General features: G+C 40.1%; 1 protein-coding gene across 1 annotated transcript in view; it reads left to right on the top strand.

Moving 5' to 3' along the window:
* Positions 1–15,099, top strand: part of TTC23L (tetratricopeptide repeat domain 23 like) — a 55,621-nt gene extending 40,522 nt beyond the window's left edge. Inside the window, exons 11-13 of the mRNA XM_008692655.2 lie at positions 4,131–4,213; positions 11,020–11,126; positions 13,082–15,099. Of these exons, the coding sequence (XP_008690877.2) occupies positions 4,131–4,213; positions 11,020–11,101 (165 nt within the window). The 3' untranslated portion in view covers positions 11,102–11,126; positions 13,082–15,099. The remainder of the gene's footprint in view (positions 1–4,130; positions 4,214–11,019; positions 11,127–13,081) is intronic.
* Positions 15,100–16,824: the final 1,725 nt, after the last annotated feature.

The raw sequence follows: 16,824 nt of genomic DNA, 5'->3' as shown, positions 1-16,824 counted from the left end.
CTTTGTATGGATATATACTTTCTTCTCTTGGGTCAGTCCTTAGGAGTGAAATGGCTAAGTAATACAGGCGCATGTTCACCTTTATTAAGAAACTGCCACAATTTTGGCAAATGGTTGCATCATGTTTATGTTCCCACCAAGCAGAGAATTCAGTTCCTCCACACCCTTGCCAGTAGCTGGTGTGGCCAGTGCTGTTAATTGTAGCCACCCTAACAGGTATGCAGTGGTATCTCATTGTGTGTGTTTTTAAAGATTCTTTCTTCCTTCTTTCCTTCCTTCCTTCCTTCCTTCCTTCCTTCCTTCCTTCCTTTCTCTCACTCTCTTTCTTTCTTTCTTTCTTTCTTTCTTTCTTTCTTTCTTTTTCTCTTTCTTTCTTTTTCTCTCTCTTTTTTTCAGAGAGAGAGAGCGCGAGATCATGAGCAGGGGGAGGGGCAGAGAGAGAGAAGGAGAGAATTCTAAGCAGACTCCCCGCTGGGTGTGGAGCCAGGACGGGGCTCAGTCTCACAACCCATGAGATCATGACCTGAACCCAAATCACAAGTCGGACGCTCGAACTGCTGAGACACCCAGGCGCCCCTCATTTTGGTTTTAATTTGTGTTTCTCTTAAGCATCTTTCTCTGTACTTATTTCTCATTTTATCTTCTTGGGTGAAGTGCTGATCCAAATCTTTTGCTCATTTTTCATTAGTTGTTTGCTTTCTTATGATTTTTTTAAAAGATCTTCATATATCCTAACCGTGGTGTATACGGTGCCTGTAGACCTCTATATGCCTCCTTTAATATAATTGTAAAGTTGCCGATGTACAATTGTCATGTGTTTGTATAAACACGTTCCTAGTTCATGCCATAAATAATGCTATAAATGAAAAAAAATGAAAGTTCTTACATATTCTGGATGCACGTTTTTAACAGATACATGATTTGGAAATATTTTCTCTCCATCGGCAGTTTGCCTTTTTATTTTCTTAACAAGTGTCTTTTGAAGAGCAGAAGTTTTAAAATTTAATCAAGTTCAGTTTATCAATTTGTTCTCTTATAGATTGTGCTTTTGATGTTCTATCTAAGAAATCTTTGCCTAACCGAAGTCACAAAGATTTCTCTCCTGTGTTTTCTTCTAGAATTGTTTGTAGTTTTGGGTTTAACGTTTAGGTCTATGATCCACTCGAGTCAGTTTTCCTATATGGTACTAGGACTGGATCTCAGTTTAATTAATTAATTAATTTTGCATATGGCTATCTGGTTGTTCTAGCACCATTTTTATTGAAAAAACATTCCTTTCTCTACTGAATTATCCTTGCACCTTTGTCAAAAATCAGTTTATGTGTGTGCGGATGTGGATTTATTTATGGATTCTTTTCTATTCCACTGATCTGTTTTTCTCTTTTTTTAAACGTAGGCTCCACACCCAAAGTGGGGCTTGAACTCATGACCCTGAGATCAAGAGTCCTACCAACTGAGGCAGCCAGGCACCCTCTGTTTTCCTATCTTGATGCCAATATCATGCTGTCTTGATTATGGTAGCTTTAAAACAGGTCTTAAAGTCAGGTAGTGTTAGTTTTTAAACTTTGTTTTTCTTTTTCAGTGTTGTTCCGAGTGTTCTAGTATCTTTGCACTTCCGCAGGAATTTTAGAATCACTATATCAATTTCTCCAAAAACATGTGCTGGGATTTAGATCGAGATTACACTGAATGTATACATCAGCTTGGGGAGAACTAACCTCTTAACACTCTTGAGCTTCTTACCCATGAACATATGGTGTTCCTCCATTTGTGTAGATGACCTTTAATTTCTCCCAATAATATTTTTTATAGTTTTCAATGTACATATCTTGTGCATCTTTTCTTAGTTTTATTCATACTGATTCCCTATTTTGATGCTATTTTAAATGTATTATATATGAATTTCAATTTCTGATTGTTGGAGCTAGTATATAGAAATACAGGGATTTTTTAACATCATAATTTTGCGTCCCATAACTTTACTAATCTCACTTGTTCTAGTAGCTGTTTATAGATTCATCAGATTTTCTACATAGATGATCGTGTCATCTGCAAATAAAGTTTTACGTCTTTCATTCTGATTTGGATGCCTTTTATTTCTTATCACATTGGCCAGAACATCTAGTACAATGTTCAATAGGAGTGGTGAGAACGGGCAACCTTGTCTAAGTCCTGTTTTCAGGGGAAACTAATTTAGTCTTTCATCAATTAGGTTTGAGTTAGCTGTAGATTTTTTTATAGATACTTTCTTAGGGTGAGGAGATTCCCTTCTACTCCTGTTTTGCTAAGGAATCGTTGTTGTTTTTATTTATTTTTTATTTTTTTAAATTTTTTTTATTTTTAAAGATTTTATTTATTTATTCAACAGAGATAGAGACAGCCAGCGAGAGAGGGAACACAACCAGGGGGAGTGGGAGAGGAAGAAGCAGGCTCCCAGCAGAAGAGCCTGATGTGGGGCTCGATCCCATAACGCCGGGATCACGCCCTGAGCCGAAGGCAGACGCTTAACCACTGTGCCACCCAGGCGCCCCCGTTGTTGTTTTTAAATCAGGAATAGATGTTGGATTTTCTAAAATTGGGTATTGGATATTATAAAAATAATTTTTCTGTACCTACTGCTATAATCCATTATTTTTTATGGATAGTTCCTATTCCTGTGCCTTCAAGATCACTGATTTTTTTCTTCAATGTTGAACTCTTTAATCCCATCCAGTGTATTGTTCCTTTCAGACATTTTCATCTACAGAAGTTTGATTTGGGTCTTTTAAAAAAAAATATGTTTTTCATGTCCCCACTTAATTTTTTTAATACATGATTAAAGTTACAATAACAGTTTTAATATACATCTCTGCTAATTCTAACATCTGTATCAGTTTGGGATTGATTTTGATTGATTTTTCTCATATGGATCACACTTTCCTGCTTCTTTACATGCCTTGCTATCTTTGTTTGGATGCCAGGCATTGTATATTTTACCTTATTGGGTGCTGGACATTTTTGTATTCCTATAAGTATTTTTGAACTTTTTCTGGAAGTCAGTTAATTTATAGTTTTGTCCTTTTAGGTCTTGCTTTTTAAGAGTCAGTAGATGAAACTAGAGCAGCATTTAGTCAAGGGCTAATTATCCCCCATTACAGAGGCGAAAGCCTTCTGAGTTCACCACCCGAAGGTCCATGAAAAATGAGGCTTTCCAGATTGGCTGGTTGGAATAAGCACTATACCTAGCCCTGTATAAGCACCAGGCCCTTTCCCTCCAGCCCCTTCAGTTGATTCTTTCCCCACCTTTGGGAGTTTTCTCACATAGATGTGCTAATCAGTACTCTGCTGAATACGCAGGGGGACCCACTACAGATATTCCTGGATCTCTTTCTGTGCAGCTGTCTCTTCTCTTTTACTCTGCTCTGAGAGTCCCCTGGAACTCTCATCTCCTTATCCTCAATTCAAGGAGTCTGCTAAGCTTCACTTGTTCCTTTCCCTGCATCATGGCCTGGAAATGCTCTCAAAGCAATAATCTGGGGGCAGTCATAGCATTTATCTCACTTATTGCCCTCTCTCAGGGACCACTGCTCTTTGTTTGCTGATGTTCAGCGTCTTGAAGATCGTTTCATATATTTTATTTACTCTTTCTCTTTTTGGCTGTTTCAAGTGCAAGGGTAAATCTGATCCCTATTATCCCATCTTGATTGGAAAGAGAGGTCAGCAATAAAATTTTACATGGAAAACTGCCCAAGAGTAAAGTGATACAGCCTGAGAATGCAATGCAGATTTAGGACCCGTACACAGATTTCATTGATGTCCATCCATTTGGTGATAGCTATTTGGAAAATCCGCATGGAAACCACTCCGGCAGCCCTGTTTGGGCCCTGTTACTTTGGTGACCCGTAGCCACACATGGCAGTGGTAGGTGCACTGAGGTGGAATGATGCACATAGAGCCTGGGAGTGTGCAGAGCCTTCAACTCAGGCTCCTTGTCCTCCGTGGTGGGAACCAGGAGGAGATGTGTTGCAGACATTTGAAATGTAAGCTCATGATACCTCTGTTCCACTGGTGCTCTCCTGAGTTTGGTTTATTATGAAGGTGCTTGCCATCGGATTCTCTTTAACCTGCTGTGTTTCTCAACGTACCTACAGTGTCTGATGATTCAAATCCTTTTCTACGGAAGTGAGCACAGTAAGAGCAGAGACACGAGAGACCTCCTTACCCTGTTGCAGAGGTGAGTTCTGACTCTGGTCATCAACCAGGTCATCCGTGTGGGTCTGTGGATAGTGTGGCCTCACCCAGATTCATTCAGCTAGGGGTTAGCACCTCTGTTGTTCTTGCTAGTAAGGCAGAATGCCAACCTGTACTATGGATTTGGCCACATCCTTTGGAGGTAACTAGTCGATTTCCAGTAGTGCCTCAGAAACTGATGTTATGGGGGTCTGCTGCAATAATACTTAGTATTCATAGTATCTCTTTCAATGCTGAGCATTGGAACCAAATCCTGCAAGATGGCGTCTCAGCTGACAACTTGCGACAGATCCAACATGGACTTATACAAAGTAAACGAATACATTACTTATTTCTTCTTGCTGAATATACAAAATCTAGGTCCTTCAATATAAGGCAAGGTTTCTTTTGGGGGGGATTTAATTATCTCCAAAGTTAGTATTAAAAGAGTGTTTCGTGCAGACTTGCCTCCTTCTTTGTCTTTGGCATATCATTGCTTTTTGTTCATATTAGAATGATGTTGACCTTGAACTATTCTCTTCAAAGAAAGAAGATAATTAAAATTTGTTGGGTGTATACTAAGTGCCTATAAGTGAGCTAGATCCTAGTCATGAAGTACTTACTCCTCACAAATGCCCATATGATAGCTCTCATCTGACGGAAGGGAGCCCAATGTTCTGCGAAGGGACTTGTCTAAATTCACTTAGTCTTAGAGGTTTGGGCCTAAGCCAGTGGGACTCTAAAGGCCATGTGCTTTTCCCTTAGAGCCTCTGATAAGGAGGGGCATTGTTACGGAGTGAGAGTCAGGACCCTGACTGTAGTTCACTGGAGGTGGCTCACAATGGGTATGTTTCTCGCCAGGCTGGACAGGTGAGGGACAAGATGAGCAGAGAGAACACATTCAGCCCATCCTGTCCCCACCCACCTGAGTCAGAGCCACACCTCCACTAGGCCCAACAGAAGACTGTGTCCTGCTTTGTCAGTATCCAGAAGAGGGTTCTCTAGCCTCTCTAGTGATGTCCATGTGAGGATGATGTATGGGGAACTTTGCCCCCTACCTGCTAGTGGGTATGAAAGTATATTTTCCTGGTTAAGAACCATAACTATATATAGATAGTTATGTGTGTGTGTGTGTGTATATATATATATACATATATATACATATATATATACATATATATAGTTCATTTCAGAAATGAACTTTCAGAAAATAAATAGTTACATATTTAGTTATATATAGTTATATATATAAATATATAGTTATATATGATGATATATAAATATATAAAGTTCAGAAATGAACTTTCAGAAAATATAGTTATATATAATATGTATAATAATATATATATGCTATATATATATATATGTATTTTTTTAGGAGGGGGAAGGGCCAGAGGGAGAGAGAGTCTCAAGCAGCCACTGCACCTTGGGGCTCCATCTCACAACCCTGAGATCATGACCTGAGCTGAAATCGAGTCAGATGCTTAACCGACTGAGCCACCCAGGTGCCCCCATAACAAAATAATAGGTATAATATAGAACTCCTTCCAATTCCCTGGCATTGTAAAATACATACACTATTTCTAACCCACAAATAATCCTACTAGGTAGATGTTTTTATCTCCCATGTTCAGGTGTTGAAACTGAGGGTCAGAATCCCCTAGCTGGTAAGTGAAGTAAGATTTGAACCCACATCTATCGTATTTCAAAACTACACTCCTTTTTACTATGGAATAGGGATTCTGACTTTGATGAATCTGAGAATGCATATGGAGACACCTGGTTAGCAGGTAGGTCTCCAGAGGTGCTCTTTGTGGGCAATGCAGCTTACGCTCTGAAGGGAGACTGGATTTCAAACTCAGCCTCCAGCCTCAGCTCTCTGACCTCAGTGAAGTGATTCAGCCTTTCTCGGCCTCTATTTATTAAGGAAATAATAGTCCCTTGCTCAAAAGGTGGCTTTTGTGAGAATAGGATTATATATAATACAGCATACTTAGATCAAGTCCTGAGAGGTCCTTAATGCTCAGTGGATGTTGGAATAATAATAATAATAATAATAATAGTAATGATAATGATGATCTTTCTGAGATGCTGGAGGTCATAGGTCTGAATGTTTAAATGAGAAGCTTTTGTCTATCGTGCAACTATTATCATTTTATTTTACAAGTAATGAGTAAAGAATATGCATTACTGGATTCATCCCTGTCAGCTTAACCTGCCTCTGCCACTTACGAAGTATGTGGCCTGGGGAAAATCATTTAACCTCCTTGAACCTTGGTTTCTCCATCATGAAAATACAGATAATAGTATACCACGTAAAGTTGTGAGTTTTAAATAAAATAACGTATGGGACATGCATAGGACGGTGGCTGGCCGAGTATGTGCTCAGTCAGTGTTTGCAAAACAGCTTTCCCCCCCGCCCCCCTCAAAACTGGAGCTAAAGTTCTACTCGGCTTGTATTTAACAAGAGAAGCTTCGGAGTAGCTGGAGTGAATCTACTTCCTCAGGAGCCTGAGGTTTTCCTCCAGTGTCTCACTGTTCCTTGTTCCTTGTTCCTTGTCCATGGTTTGAAAAGAATCACAGGAGAAGGAGAAATTAGGAGAGGTTGGTCTAACCTAATTCAGGCCCCAGGTAGTAGGAACTGCTTTAGGTGCATGGAGACCGGTTCTCTCTGTAAAGGACCGTGAGACCGTGACCTGCCAAGAAGATCCATGTAAGAGGAAGAGTCTTTTGAAGGACTCTGCTGTGGGAGAAGTTGAGTCAGTAGAGGTTTTTCTTCCACCAAAACAGGCCCATATCTCATTCCTCAAGAACTGCTGAGCAAACCCATAGGAGGAGCTGCCAAAGCCCAGATGTCAAAAAAAAAAAAAAAAAAAAAAACAACCCCAAAAACCCAGTACAAAAATTGTTCTCTTTGCTTGAGCATCTCGCTGGAATAATCAATCCCAGATGTCCTGGAACTCTGCTAGTTTTCCAATGTGCTCTTGTGCTTTCTACCCCACCTCCTCCGGAAACCCAGTGACAACGTTCCCTGGACATTCATTGCCAGGAGCCCAAATCCTTGGCTTTTAAAGCCTCTGCAAAGAAGTGAAAGCAGAAATGGCCCCTTGAAATAGGAGTTAATTCTAAGGTTAAATGATAGTTGCAATCCTCATGTAAAGATTTTAATGTATTGAAAAGGCACAGAACATCTCAGATTTAGGAGTAAACTTTTAGCTAAATCACAAATGTACTTCAGTTTTAATTATTTACGTATCAAGCTCCTTCTAGGCACTAAAAATACAATATATTTAAGATAGAGTCCTTTCAGAAAAATAGACACGCATGACCAGATGACTAGTCTATAGTAAAGCATTAATAGAAATGTAAACAAAGAGGACAAGTAATAAATTGGGAGATTAGACATATGGGTGGAAACTGTGTGTACACTGGGGGCAGGCTGCTGGGTCTTCAAAGAAAAGTAAACTATCAGCAGGTAGCAGAGAAGCCAGAGGACGGCATTTCAGGTAGCACGAGCAACAGCACAGTGGCATGGAGATGTTTGATATTTCTGAGGAAACACAAGTGACCGAGGGAGGTTGTAGTTTAAGGTCCGTGAGTAAGAACATGCTGGAGATGAGTGTGGAAAGATAAATTAGGGCCAGATTATGTGATGTTTTATGTGCCATGCTAAGGAGTTTAGAACTTATTTACTAGTCAGAAGGATTTAAGCAAGATATGACATGATCAATTATTGGCTTTACAGCATTAACTCTGACAGCAATGGAAGGATGGATGGGACCGAGGGAGATTTTAGAAGTCGGGAGATCAGATAGGAGGCAGATACAACAATCCAAGGAGGAGGTGTTGGGAGCCTTAATTATCTAAAGCCATAGTAGGAGGAAGGTGGAGAGGATGGGTTGAGAAACAGTTTGTGACCTGCTCTAACAAGACGTTAGCACCAATTAGATGTGAGGTGTAATGGAGGCAGGAGTCACAGGAGGCTTCGAAGTTCCTAGCTTGGACAATTGGGTGAATGGCAATGCTACTAAAATAGTGTTGACAAGTGGAGATCATCCTGGAGGATGTCTAGAGGGTCTGAGGAAGATGATGATTTCTGTTTTGGATGTGTTAACTGTGAGGTACCCACAATGCATCCACTTGGCAATGTCTAGTAGGCTGAATGGTCCAGGAGCTCAAGGAGATAGATTCTGAAGTGAAGGGAATGGATAAGAAACCCATGGAATATGTAAATGTGAAATGAAAGGGCTTGGGAGAGATTATTTTAGAGATAATATATGCAGTGTGATTTGGAATCAAAGCAGGGCTCAAATTTGAGCTTTCCCATTTGCAGTGAGGTTTCCTGTGTCTCCCTTTCTTCATCTGAAAAAAAATCTGACGGGCCCCCTGGCTGGCTCAGTTGGTAGAGCGTATGCCTCTTGATTTGTGGGTTGTGAGTTTGAGCCCCATGTTGGATGTGGAGTTTACTTAAAAACAAATTAAAAACTAATCTTGAAAATGTGAATAATAAGAGCAGTCTATTTTAAGTGCTTTACTTAATATATGGCACATAGTAAGCTTCTGTGAATTGTTCATTATTGTAAGTACTATTGTATTATTTGGGGGTCATGCAGAAGGAGGGCCTTCTGTCTTCCTTGTAGATTTTATTTTTAAGATTTTGCTTTATTTATTTATTTATTTATTTATTTTTATTTATTTATTTATTTATTTATTTATTTATTTAGAATGCAGGGGAGAGGGGGGGATGAGCAGAGAGAGAGGGACAAGCAGACTCCGTGCTGAGCAGGGAGCCCGACGCGAGGCTCCATCTCACGAACCGGAGATCATGACCTGAGCCAAAATCAAGAGTCAGAGGCTTAACCGACTGAACCAGCCAGGCAACCCAGATTGTTTTCATGATAGCAAAACAGTAGAAAAAACTCAAATGTCCACCAGTAGCAACACCAGTACATTTATGGTCAATATAATGAGGTCCATGTTTATGATCATATAATATGGTCATTCAGAAGCATGAAGTGGAGCTTTGAAGAGTTATAGAAAAATATTGCAGATATATTATTGAAGGTAAAAACATGAAAAATACATATGATTGAGTATTATATAGAGTATAACCCATAAATATATATAAATATATAGTTAGTAAAGTAACAGTAATTATCTCTGGGACATAGGATTATGGGGGACTTTCAACTTCTATATTATGTATTTGTGTTATTTGACTTTTTCTTACAAAAAATATGTATTATACCTGTGATAGTAAAAAAGATAAATTTTTAAAGAGTATAGCTCTAACTAGAGGACTAGAATAGTATCTATAAAAGGGAAACGTAATGAAGAATAAATGAGATTTTTACGTAAGGCACTCGGCACAGGGTCTAGCTTATGGTAAATAAATACTAGCTCAATAAATAAATACTCAGTAAATCCTAGCTACTTGGACAACTCCAGCTAGTCATGCGGACATATTGGAAGGATGAGAGTGTGGTGCATCAACTTCATTTTTGTTATTTTTAAATGTTTCTAGGACAGCCACATGCCAAAAAGCTATTTCGGTATTACTTTTGAAGGGGCTTAAGATGTAGAAACCAGCAGAAGCAGCAGGGAGAACTGTCCTTTTCTCTTCACAAGAGGGGAAAGAAGGAGCGCCCACTGATCGATTAGTGGTCTGCTGTCCTCTTGGTCATGGGAACAGAACAGAACAGCCTCTTCTGGGCTGAGGGGCTAGAGACGGAAAGCCAAGGAAAGTAGGATTTGGGGAGATTATCTACAGAGGGAGGTGCGGCAAGGCGGAGAAGAGCTGATGTGCTGTGTCAGCCAAACCAGCCTTGGCAAGACCTGCGTGATGACCTTTATGCTCCATCGGCTGGTTTCCCGGGCGCTGCATTCCTATTCTTTTCCTGTCGTCTATCAGTAAATATTCCAACACTGCCTCAACAAAACGGGGCGGGGGGGATATTTGGGCAAACCTTGGTGTATGAATCGGTGGGAGGCAAATCTGCTCTTGGTCCTGATGCCAAGGGGGCAGCAGCTTGTCCAAATCAGGATACTAGGAAGAGCTGGAGGCATCGGGGCAGATGGGGAAGGGAGCCTTTAGCCTCACCTTCGGGCCTCCCTGAACAGGAACAGAGGCTGCTAAGTGACAGAGAGATAGTTCGGGGTGCCTTGTCTGTAGCAAAACAGGGGAGAAATTCTACCATCTACAGCCCTCTGCCTTGTCCACAAAAATGGATTCATAGGATATAATGTGGAATAGGGCAAGGAGAGCGAATATTTTTCATCTCATGGGCCCACTCTGTTCGTGGTTTCCTGGAGGCATGCTTGACATTCCAGAGCAAAGCGCTGTGGTTTGGTGGAGCTGATTTATTAGTATTGTCGTCGGGTACGGGTGGGGAGATAGCTGACCCCCACAATGTCACAAATTTGCTATTCGGGCAGAGCGACAAGAGCTGGATACTTTGAGTGAAGGCACCTCATGTGTGACACCCAGCGCTGCCATGAAATAGCTACGGGACCTTTGGTCACCTAAACATTCTGAGTCTGTCCTCATCTTTATTTATTCCTTCAAGAAACATCTCACGAGCACCTGCTAAGCACGAGGTGCGGTTAGAGATGCGGGCGCTAATAAAGATAAATAAAACACGGGCATTACTCTTGAGACAAGAATCAAGTAGGAGAGGCAACCATGAAGAATTAATGAAAATGAGTGAGTCCTGTAGTAGAAATCTCAGTGCAGTGCGAGTGGGAAGGAGAGACAATCTAAGAAAAGTTGGAAAAAGACTGAGAGGGTTACATCTGAGTTGTTTCTTGAAGGGCAAGTAACAGTTCATCCCGGTGGAGAAGAGAAACCATTCCAGGAAGAAGGAACTGTATATGCAAAGGCCCTGAGGCGTGACAGAGGACAGTGTATTGAAGCAATGGTAAGTTCTTTATGGCTGCCATACTAGGTAGCATGGCCTAGAGGGTATTGCAAGGTTGCTGATTGCAAGGGATGTGGCACTGACATCGAGGAGGAGGGAGAAAGGCCCTGGGGCAGATCAGTTTAGGAAAAAACCTAGGGTAAACAGTGACACATGTTCATTTCCCGGACTTCTCAGAACTTTTAATGTACTAAACTTCCCTACTGGCCTATTGAGACCAAATTAATTTTTTTTAAACCACTGTATTCATATATAGCTGAATTCTTTGTGAAATGGTCAGTGACTTCAATTTTGGCAAATAAAACACAGTCTTTAGAACCAAAGTAGAGAAATTACCTAAGATTTGGTTTTATTTTAAAGCAAGGGGTGTAGCACACGCTTGAACTGAGGGTACAAGAATGCTTTGTAGTTGGGTAGAGAATTGGGGCCCCACTTCAGGACATAATAAAGTCTGTGAACACAACTACCTCACCAATGAACTATTTTATCTGATGACAGAAATGTGACTTCAGTACATCCCTATGAACTAATTTTTCTTTATGATCCATGGTGGTTGACAGCTAGCTCTGGAGACAGACAAGCCCGGGTTCAGACCCTGGGACCACCGCTTTCTAGCTGCAGGTAATCCCGGTCGTTCTCATCCAAGAATGGAGAGAACAGCACCTGTCTCTTAGTGTTGCAGTGAAAGTAGAATGTATGTAAAGTGGTTATCAGGGTGCCCCACCTAACAGCATTCATGTAACAAAATAACAGCAACTTTAATTTTTGCTGAAGCCTGGGCTTTGAGTTTATTACCTTCTTGTTACAACACTGATGCAGGAAGCAAAAGGAGAATTGGTAACTATCGTTGGTGAAAAGCTACCACCGAGCTGGCGTGGAAAACATTTTGCTGGTTAACATCTTGAAAGTGAGCTGGAGCTTATCAGCCCTTAGAAACAGACAAGTCTGACACAATTACTTAAACTCAAAGAAGATAATATATACACTGTGGATGGAGATCAGTGTCCTTTCAGTGACCTGGAGATTTCAGGCAAGGGGAATCCTGCCACCTTGTGGCGGGAGGGTGGTAAGGCCCAGGCAGATTTCTTGTTACTGTCACCAGCAGAGGTCCCTCAGATTTTTGCCCACCTCTGAGTTTATGAGACCCTGGGCAATTGACTTAATTTGCGCCTATTTCTTCTTCAGATTTGAAATCACATTATCTCTTGGTTTACTGAGAAGGAAGTTAAAGTGCCAGATAGCTTTCTGTATTTTATGCAGTCAGTAGTAGACAGAGAATGAATCAGTCTTCAGTGGAACTTGCATATAAGAAAAGTCTCATAAAATTTTGTAGCTCATGTTTCTATGGAACAAATACTTTTTTTCAGGCAAATAGGGGCAATGAAAACCACACATTGCAGGCTTGAGGTCTAAATAGGAGATGACTGAAGAACACTTAATAGAAACCAGGTTTCTGGACCAAATTTCTTTTGGACCAGATTACTTCTAACTCCAGCCCAACTTCTCCAGTATTAGGAAATCAGAGTATGAGAATTTTAATGGCTGGAAATGGGGAAGATAGATCCTCTTTGTAGCACTTAGCAGGGCCTCTGGGCTCTAAAATGTGTGTGTTCATGAGAAGAGATCACCTGAAAATGATGAACAATATAAAAGACCCCAAGTTAGGTAAATTTTTTCAGCTGTGAGTAAAAGCAATCCAGGTGTCTAAGACATCCTTGGCTGCCATCCAAATCAAAGGAACAGCTCCCTGCTCTTGAGGGAGAAAAACCAAGACTCTAGAATCACTTTAGAGGCCTATTAGAAGAGTCAACATTTAAGGGGTATGGGCACATGGTGAAATAGTCAGTTGCCTCAGACAGAATCCAGCTTTCTATCCTAATAAAGCAGTGCTTCGGAGCTGGATGAGAAGGCAAGAACAAAGAAAAATGCACAAATGGTTTTCTCCTTTCCTTTAGGTCTTCTGTGATCAGTAAAGAGAAAACCTCTATACAAGATAGCCAACAATAAAGCCAACCTGTTGATAACAAAAGTTCTGGATCACAAGATGTATTTATCAACACTGATAGCAATGGCAGATTGAAAGCAGAACTAAGGACTGTAGAGGAAAAAAAGGTCTACTGAGCAGCAGCATTACAGGTAAAATGCCCAGGGGCCATTAGAAAGGCTCCTGATGGATAACTTGGGGCAGAGAGGGGGTCAGAAATCTTTTTTTAAACAGGTGCTTTTAGTCTCTTAGTGCCTGGGACTCTAATGCCTTTCTTATTTCCTATAACTCACATTTCCTTTTTTTTCAGTTCTGGCTTTTAAAGAAGATTCTGCAATATCTAAGTAGTTTTTGGTGAATATTTTAATAGACTATTTGTTAGTACCTTTAGTCATAGCCTGTTTCAGATCACTAAAACTGCCTTGTGATTTCTGAAAACATTTGCCCTGGTTTCATGCCATGTTAAGAGTCAGAGAGGGCTTTTTGATTCTTATTATAAATGAAGAAACTAGGGACAAGAAAGAGTGATTTGTTCAAGGTCAGCCTGGTGATTATAAAGCTGACTTCCTGAATCATAGGTTACACTTTCCATCCCACTCTGCTGCCCCCAACCCCAAAACTGGATTAAAGAAGCTTGTTTTACAGAAGGAATGTTCACCAAGTTTGTTTAAAAAAAAACAAAACAAAAACCAAAAAAACATCCTTACCCCCTGAACAAATGTGTATCTAGGAAAAGAAATTGGCAATCTCAAATTATATTCCTTACTGTCTTCTTCTTGTACCCAGGGAGAAAAATCACATTCCTGTGAGTTTACAATCTAAGAAACTTTTATTTTTCTTTTCGATTCTCAGTTACGTTGGCAGATTTAATGGAGCTCAGAGACTGTCTTTGGGAATCCAAGTGTCTTCTAACAACATCTCTATTTCAGTCAGTGCTTATAAGAACATTTTGGTTCTTCATTCAAAAAATTATTTATTTTTTTATTTCAGTCCTTTGTTCATTCTATAAAACCTAATGATCAGCCAGTACCCAAGCAAGGTATAGCGGTGAGTAGTGTGCTGCTGTGGCATAAGAACATATATACCAATTAATCCAATGGCTTGTCTGTAGACTGGTAGTCTTCCTCCTGCAGTTGTGTTCTCCCTTAGCTCACTCCCAGAGCGCTTTGAGTTTGGCACTCAGTACCAAGGTCTCAGGTTGCAGCCCTGGCCAAAGGCAGCTGTATCCCACTGACCTTTTCTGCAGTGCTTGTGAACTGGTCACCCAGCCTGTCCTTGCTAATTTTAGCCCTGTCTGGAGACGGGCCTGCTGTTCTTACCCAGAATATTCTGAATTGACTAAAGTAGCCTCAGAAGAGCTGCTTCCATTTTCACATATCCAGATGAAAATGGGTTTTCAACGACTGTGATAAAAAACAAAAGTACCAAACAGAAGTGGCCATTTGGACTCCATTTTGCATGACACTAAAATTTTTTAAATTAATATTTTGGGAGACCCCAGTGTTTTAAGATCTCCAGAATGACAAACCCATATCAATAAAACAGTAGCATAAAGTGTAACCTTGCAAAATAAAATGTTACAGTGTGATCCTGTTATTGCATTTGAAATTAGTTTTAAATACTTAACTATTTTCAGTGTTTATTGTCAGTGTAAAGTTGCTAGTAGTCCATTTTGTGAGATTTTGATGTTAAATTGTTTAATGAAATGGTGGTGATAATGAATGGTGCCTATATTTTAATATCCTCATACCTGAGAAAATAGTAAGTTGCTACTTGTGTTGGTTCTGAAAGTTTTAAAATTTTAGTATTTTGTGAAATCCCCAAGTTTTAAGAAATCACTTGGAAATATTCAGCTCAGTAAAACTGAATATAAACTTTCGCTTTCTCTCAGAAAACTGTAGATGAGGGCTAAGCCACTTTCGGAATTCATTCAGTGGGAACCAGCAATCTGGACAATCCACCCCGATCAAACACTTGATGTTTCTAACAGATCTGAGTCAATAAGGTCATTCACAACTTTCAGATTCTTTTTAAATTAGCTAACAGGAACTGAAATATTTGAGGTGGACGAGGGTTAGCTATTTTCCTACAATCTCTGTACCAAATTAGAAAAGGGAAAAAAATCAAGCCCAAACTGTCCCACATACAGATTTTAATAAACATTTATCAGCGAGCATGCAAACAGTTTATGCAATCTGTTCCTTTAAGTCAGTGAAGTCCCACTTCTCTGTTTTGGTAGCCCACCCACCAGTTTCCACGAAAGGCCCACTTAAGGCAAACTTGACACTATTCCAGAGGTGAGACTGTCCCAATCCAGTCAGCAACAAGCAACCAGAAATCCTGGACAAAATGGCAGGAAGCAAGACCCTTTAGGGGTCAAGCCTCAGACACCAAGCCTAAATGTACAGGCTACAAGCCTCACTAGATTCTTCTGTGCTTTCCATGCAAGCGCGGGGAACTACTCATCCTGAATACCTCTAGTTTTGCCAACGAGAGCCACTACTGTTATCAATTATATTGATCAACAAGCTGTTCATTTCAAAAGTAAAACCTACTTTAAACATTTATTCCACTAGTTATCAAACTCTCTGGTGGGGACTGCAATATGGACAGCACAAGCACCCGGACAGTTGCCCAGGGCATTTCTGATCAGGGCACTAGCTGTCACTCCTGGAGTAGGAGATCCCCGTTAGGGCTGCCAGCTGCCGCCGGTGTGCATGTAACCTGACCTGTGTGTGCAAATACCACCTATGGCAGAATTAGGAAAAGAAAGAAAATATACAATTACCCCGATTTCTCAGGACCCAGTAGATTTTTTCAGGAGGAGACAAGAGGAAGTCAGTGTGAAGACAGGGAAGGGAAGGCAGTACATTGTTCCAAAGAATTCCCCAGCCTAAACTGTTAAGAGTGCCACATGCTGCCCTTTCAGCAACGGTAACAAATTCTTACCAGGACTACTTGATACACCACAGAAACTCTGTGGCTTCTTATAAAAGTGATTGTGTTACAAGATTTATTGTTATTAGAAAAGTAGAATTTAAAAAATCATTTTATTTTTATTTTGATTCATCAATTCCAGGTGGAAGCACACCATCATCAAACAGGGAAAAACATTAAAAATGGAGAAAAAGATTACCCATTCCTGTAGTAAGGGCAGTTTAATAAGAAAATGAGATCAACTTCAAAAAGGCAAACTAAAGGTCTTAAAAATAAGATTCTGTTTTTCTGTGTGTGACACATGAAATGAATTAGTCGTCACTGATGTGTCCTGGTCGACCTGCGAAAGCACTCCCCCTAGCGGACTGTCATAGGAATTTGAACAAAGTTAAACTAGTAAATTTGTAAGTTGAAGTGAACACACTAGGAAATTCTATATTCAATCAGAACCTTCCTGTTAGGGTGATGGAGAAAGAATTACATTCATTAGCTTATGAATTCTAAATGGCTAAAGATATGTGCCACTAAAATGATTGTCTTAAATGTGCAAAAAGTCAATNCCTATGAAACCAATATATATTTTAAATCCTTCACAGGTCTAACTTTTACAAAATACATTAGATCAAAATCAATTCAGAGCTAAATAATTGAAATCATAGTGACTAATAAGATGCTAAAAGGTAATCTGAAATGGAGGTTCTTCCATCTAACAAATACTTATTAAATATGTTACATACTAGGCACTGTTCTAGGTATGGGACGTATCAGTGAACAAAA

This window comes from Ursus maritimus, unplaced genomic scaffold (genome assembly GCF_017311325.1).
Source record: "Ursus maritimus isolate PB19 unplaced genomic scaffold, ASM1731132v1 scaffold_15, whole genome shotgun sequence".
Taxonomy (NCBI): Eukaryota; Metazoa; Chordata; class Mammalia; order Carnivora; family Ursidae; genus Ursus; species Ursus maritimus.
The sequence above is the reverse complement of the archived record's forward strand: the minus strand, read 5'-3'. Positions and strand labels throughout refer to the sequence as shown.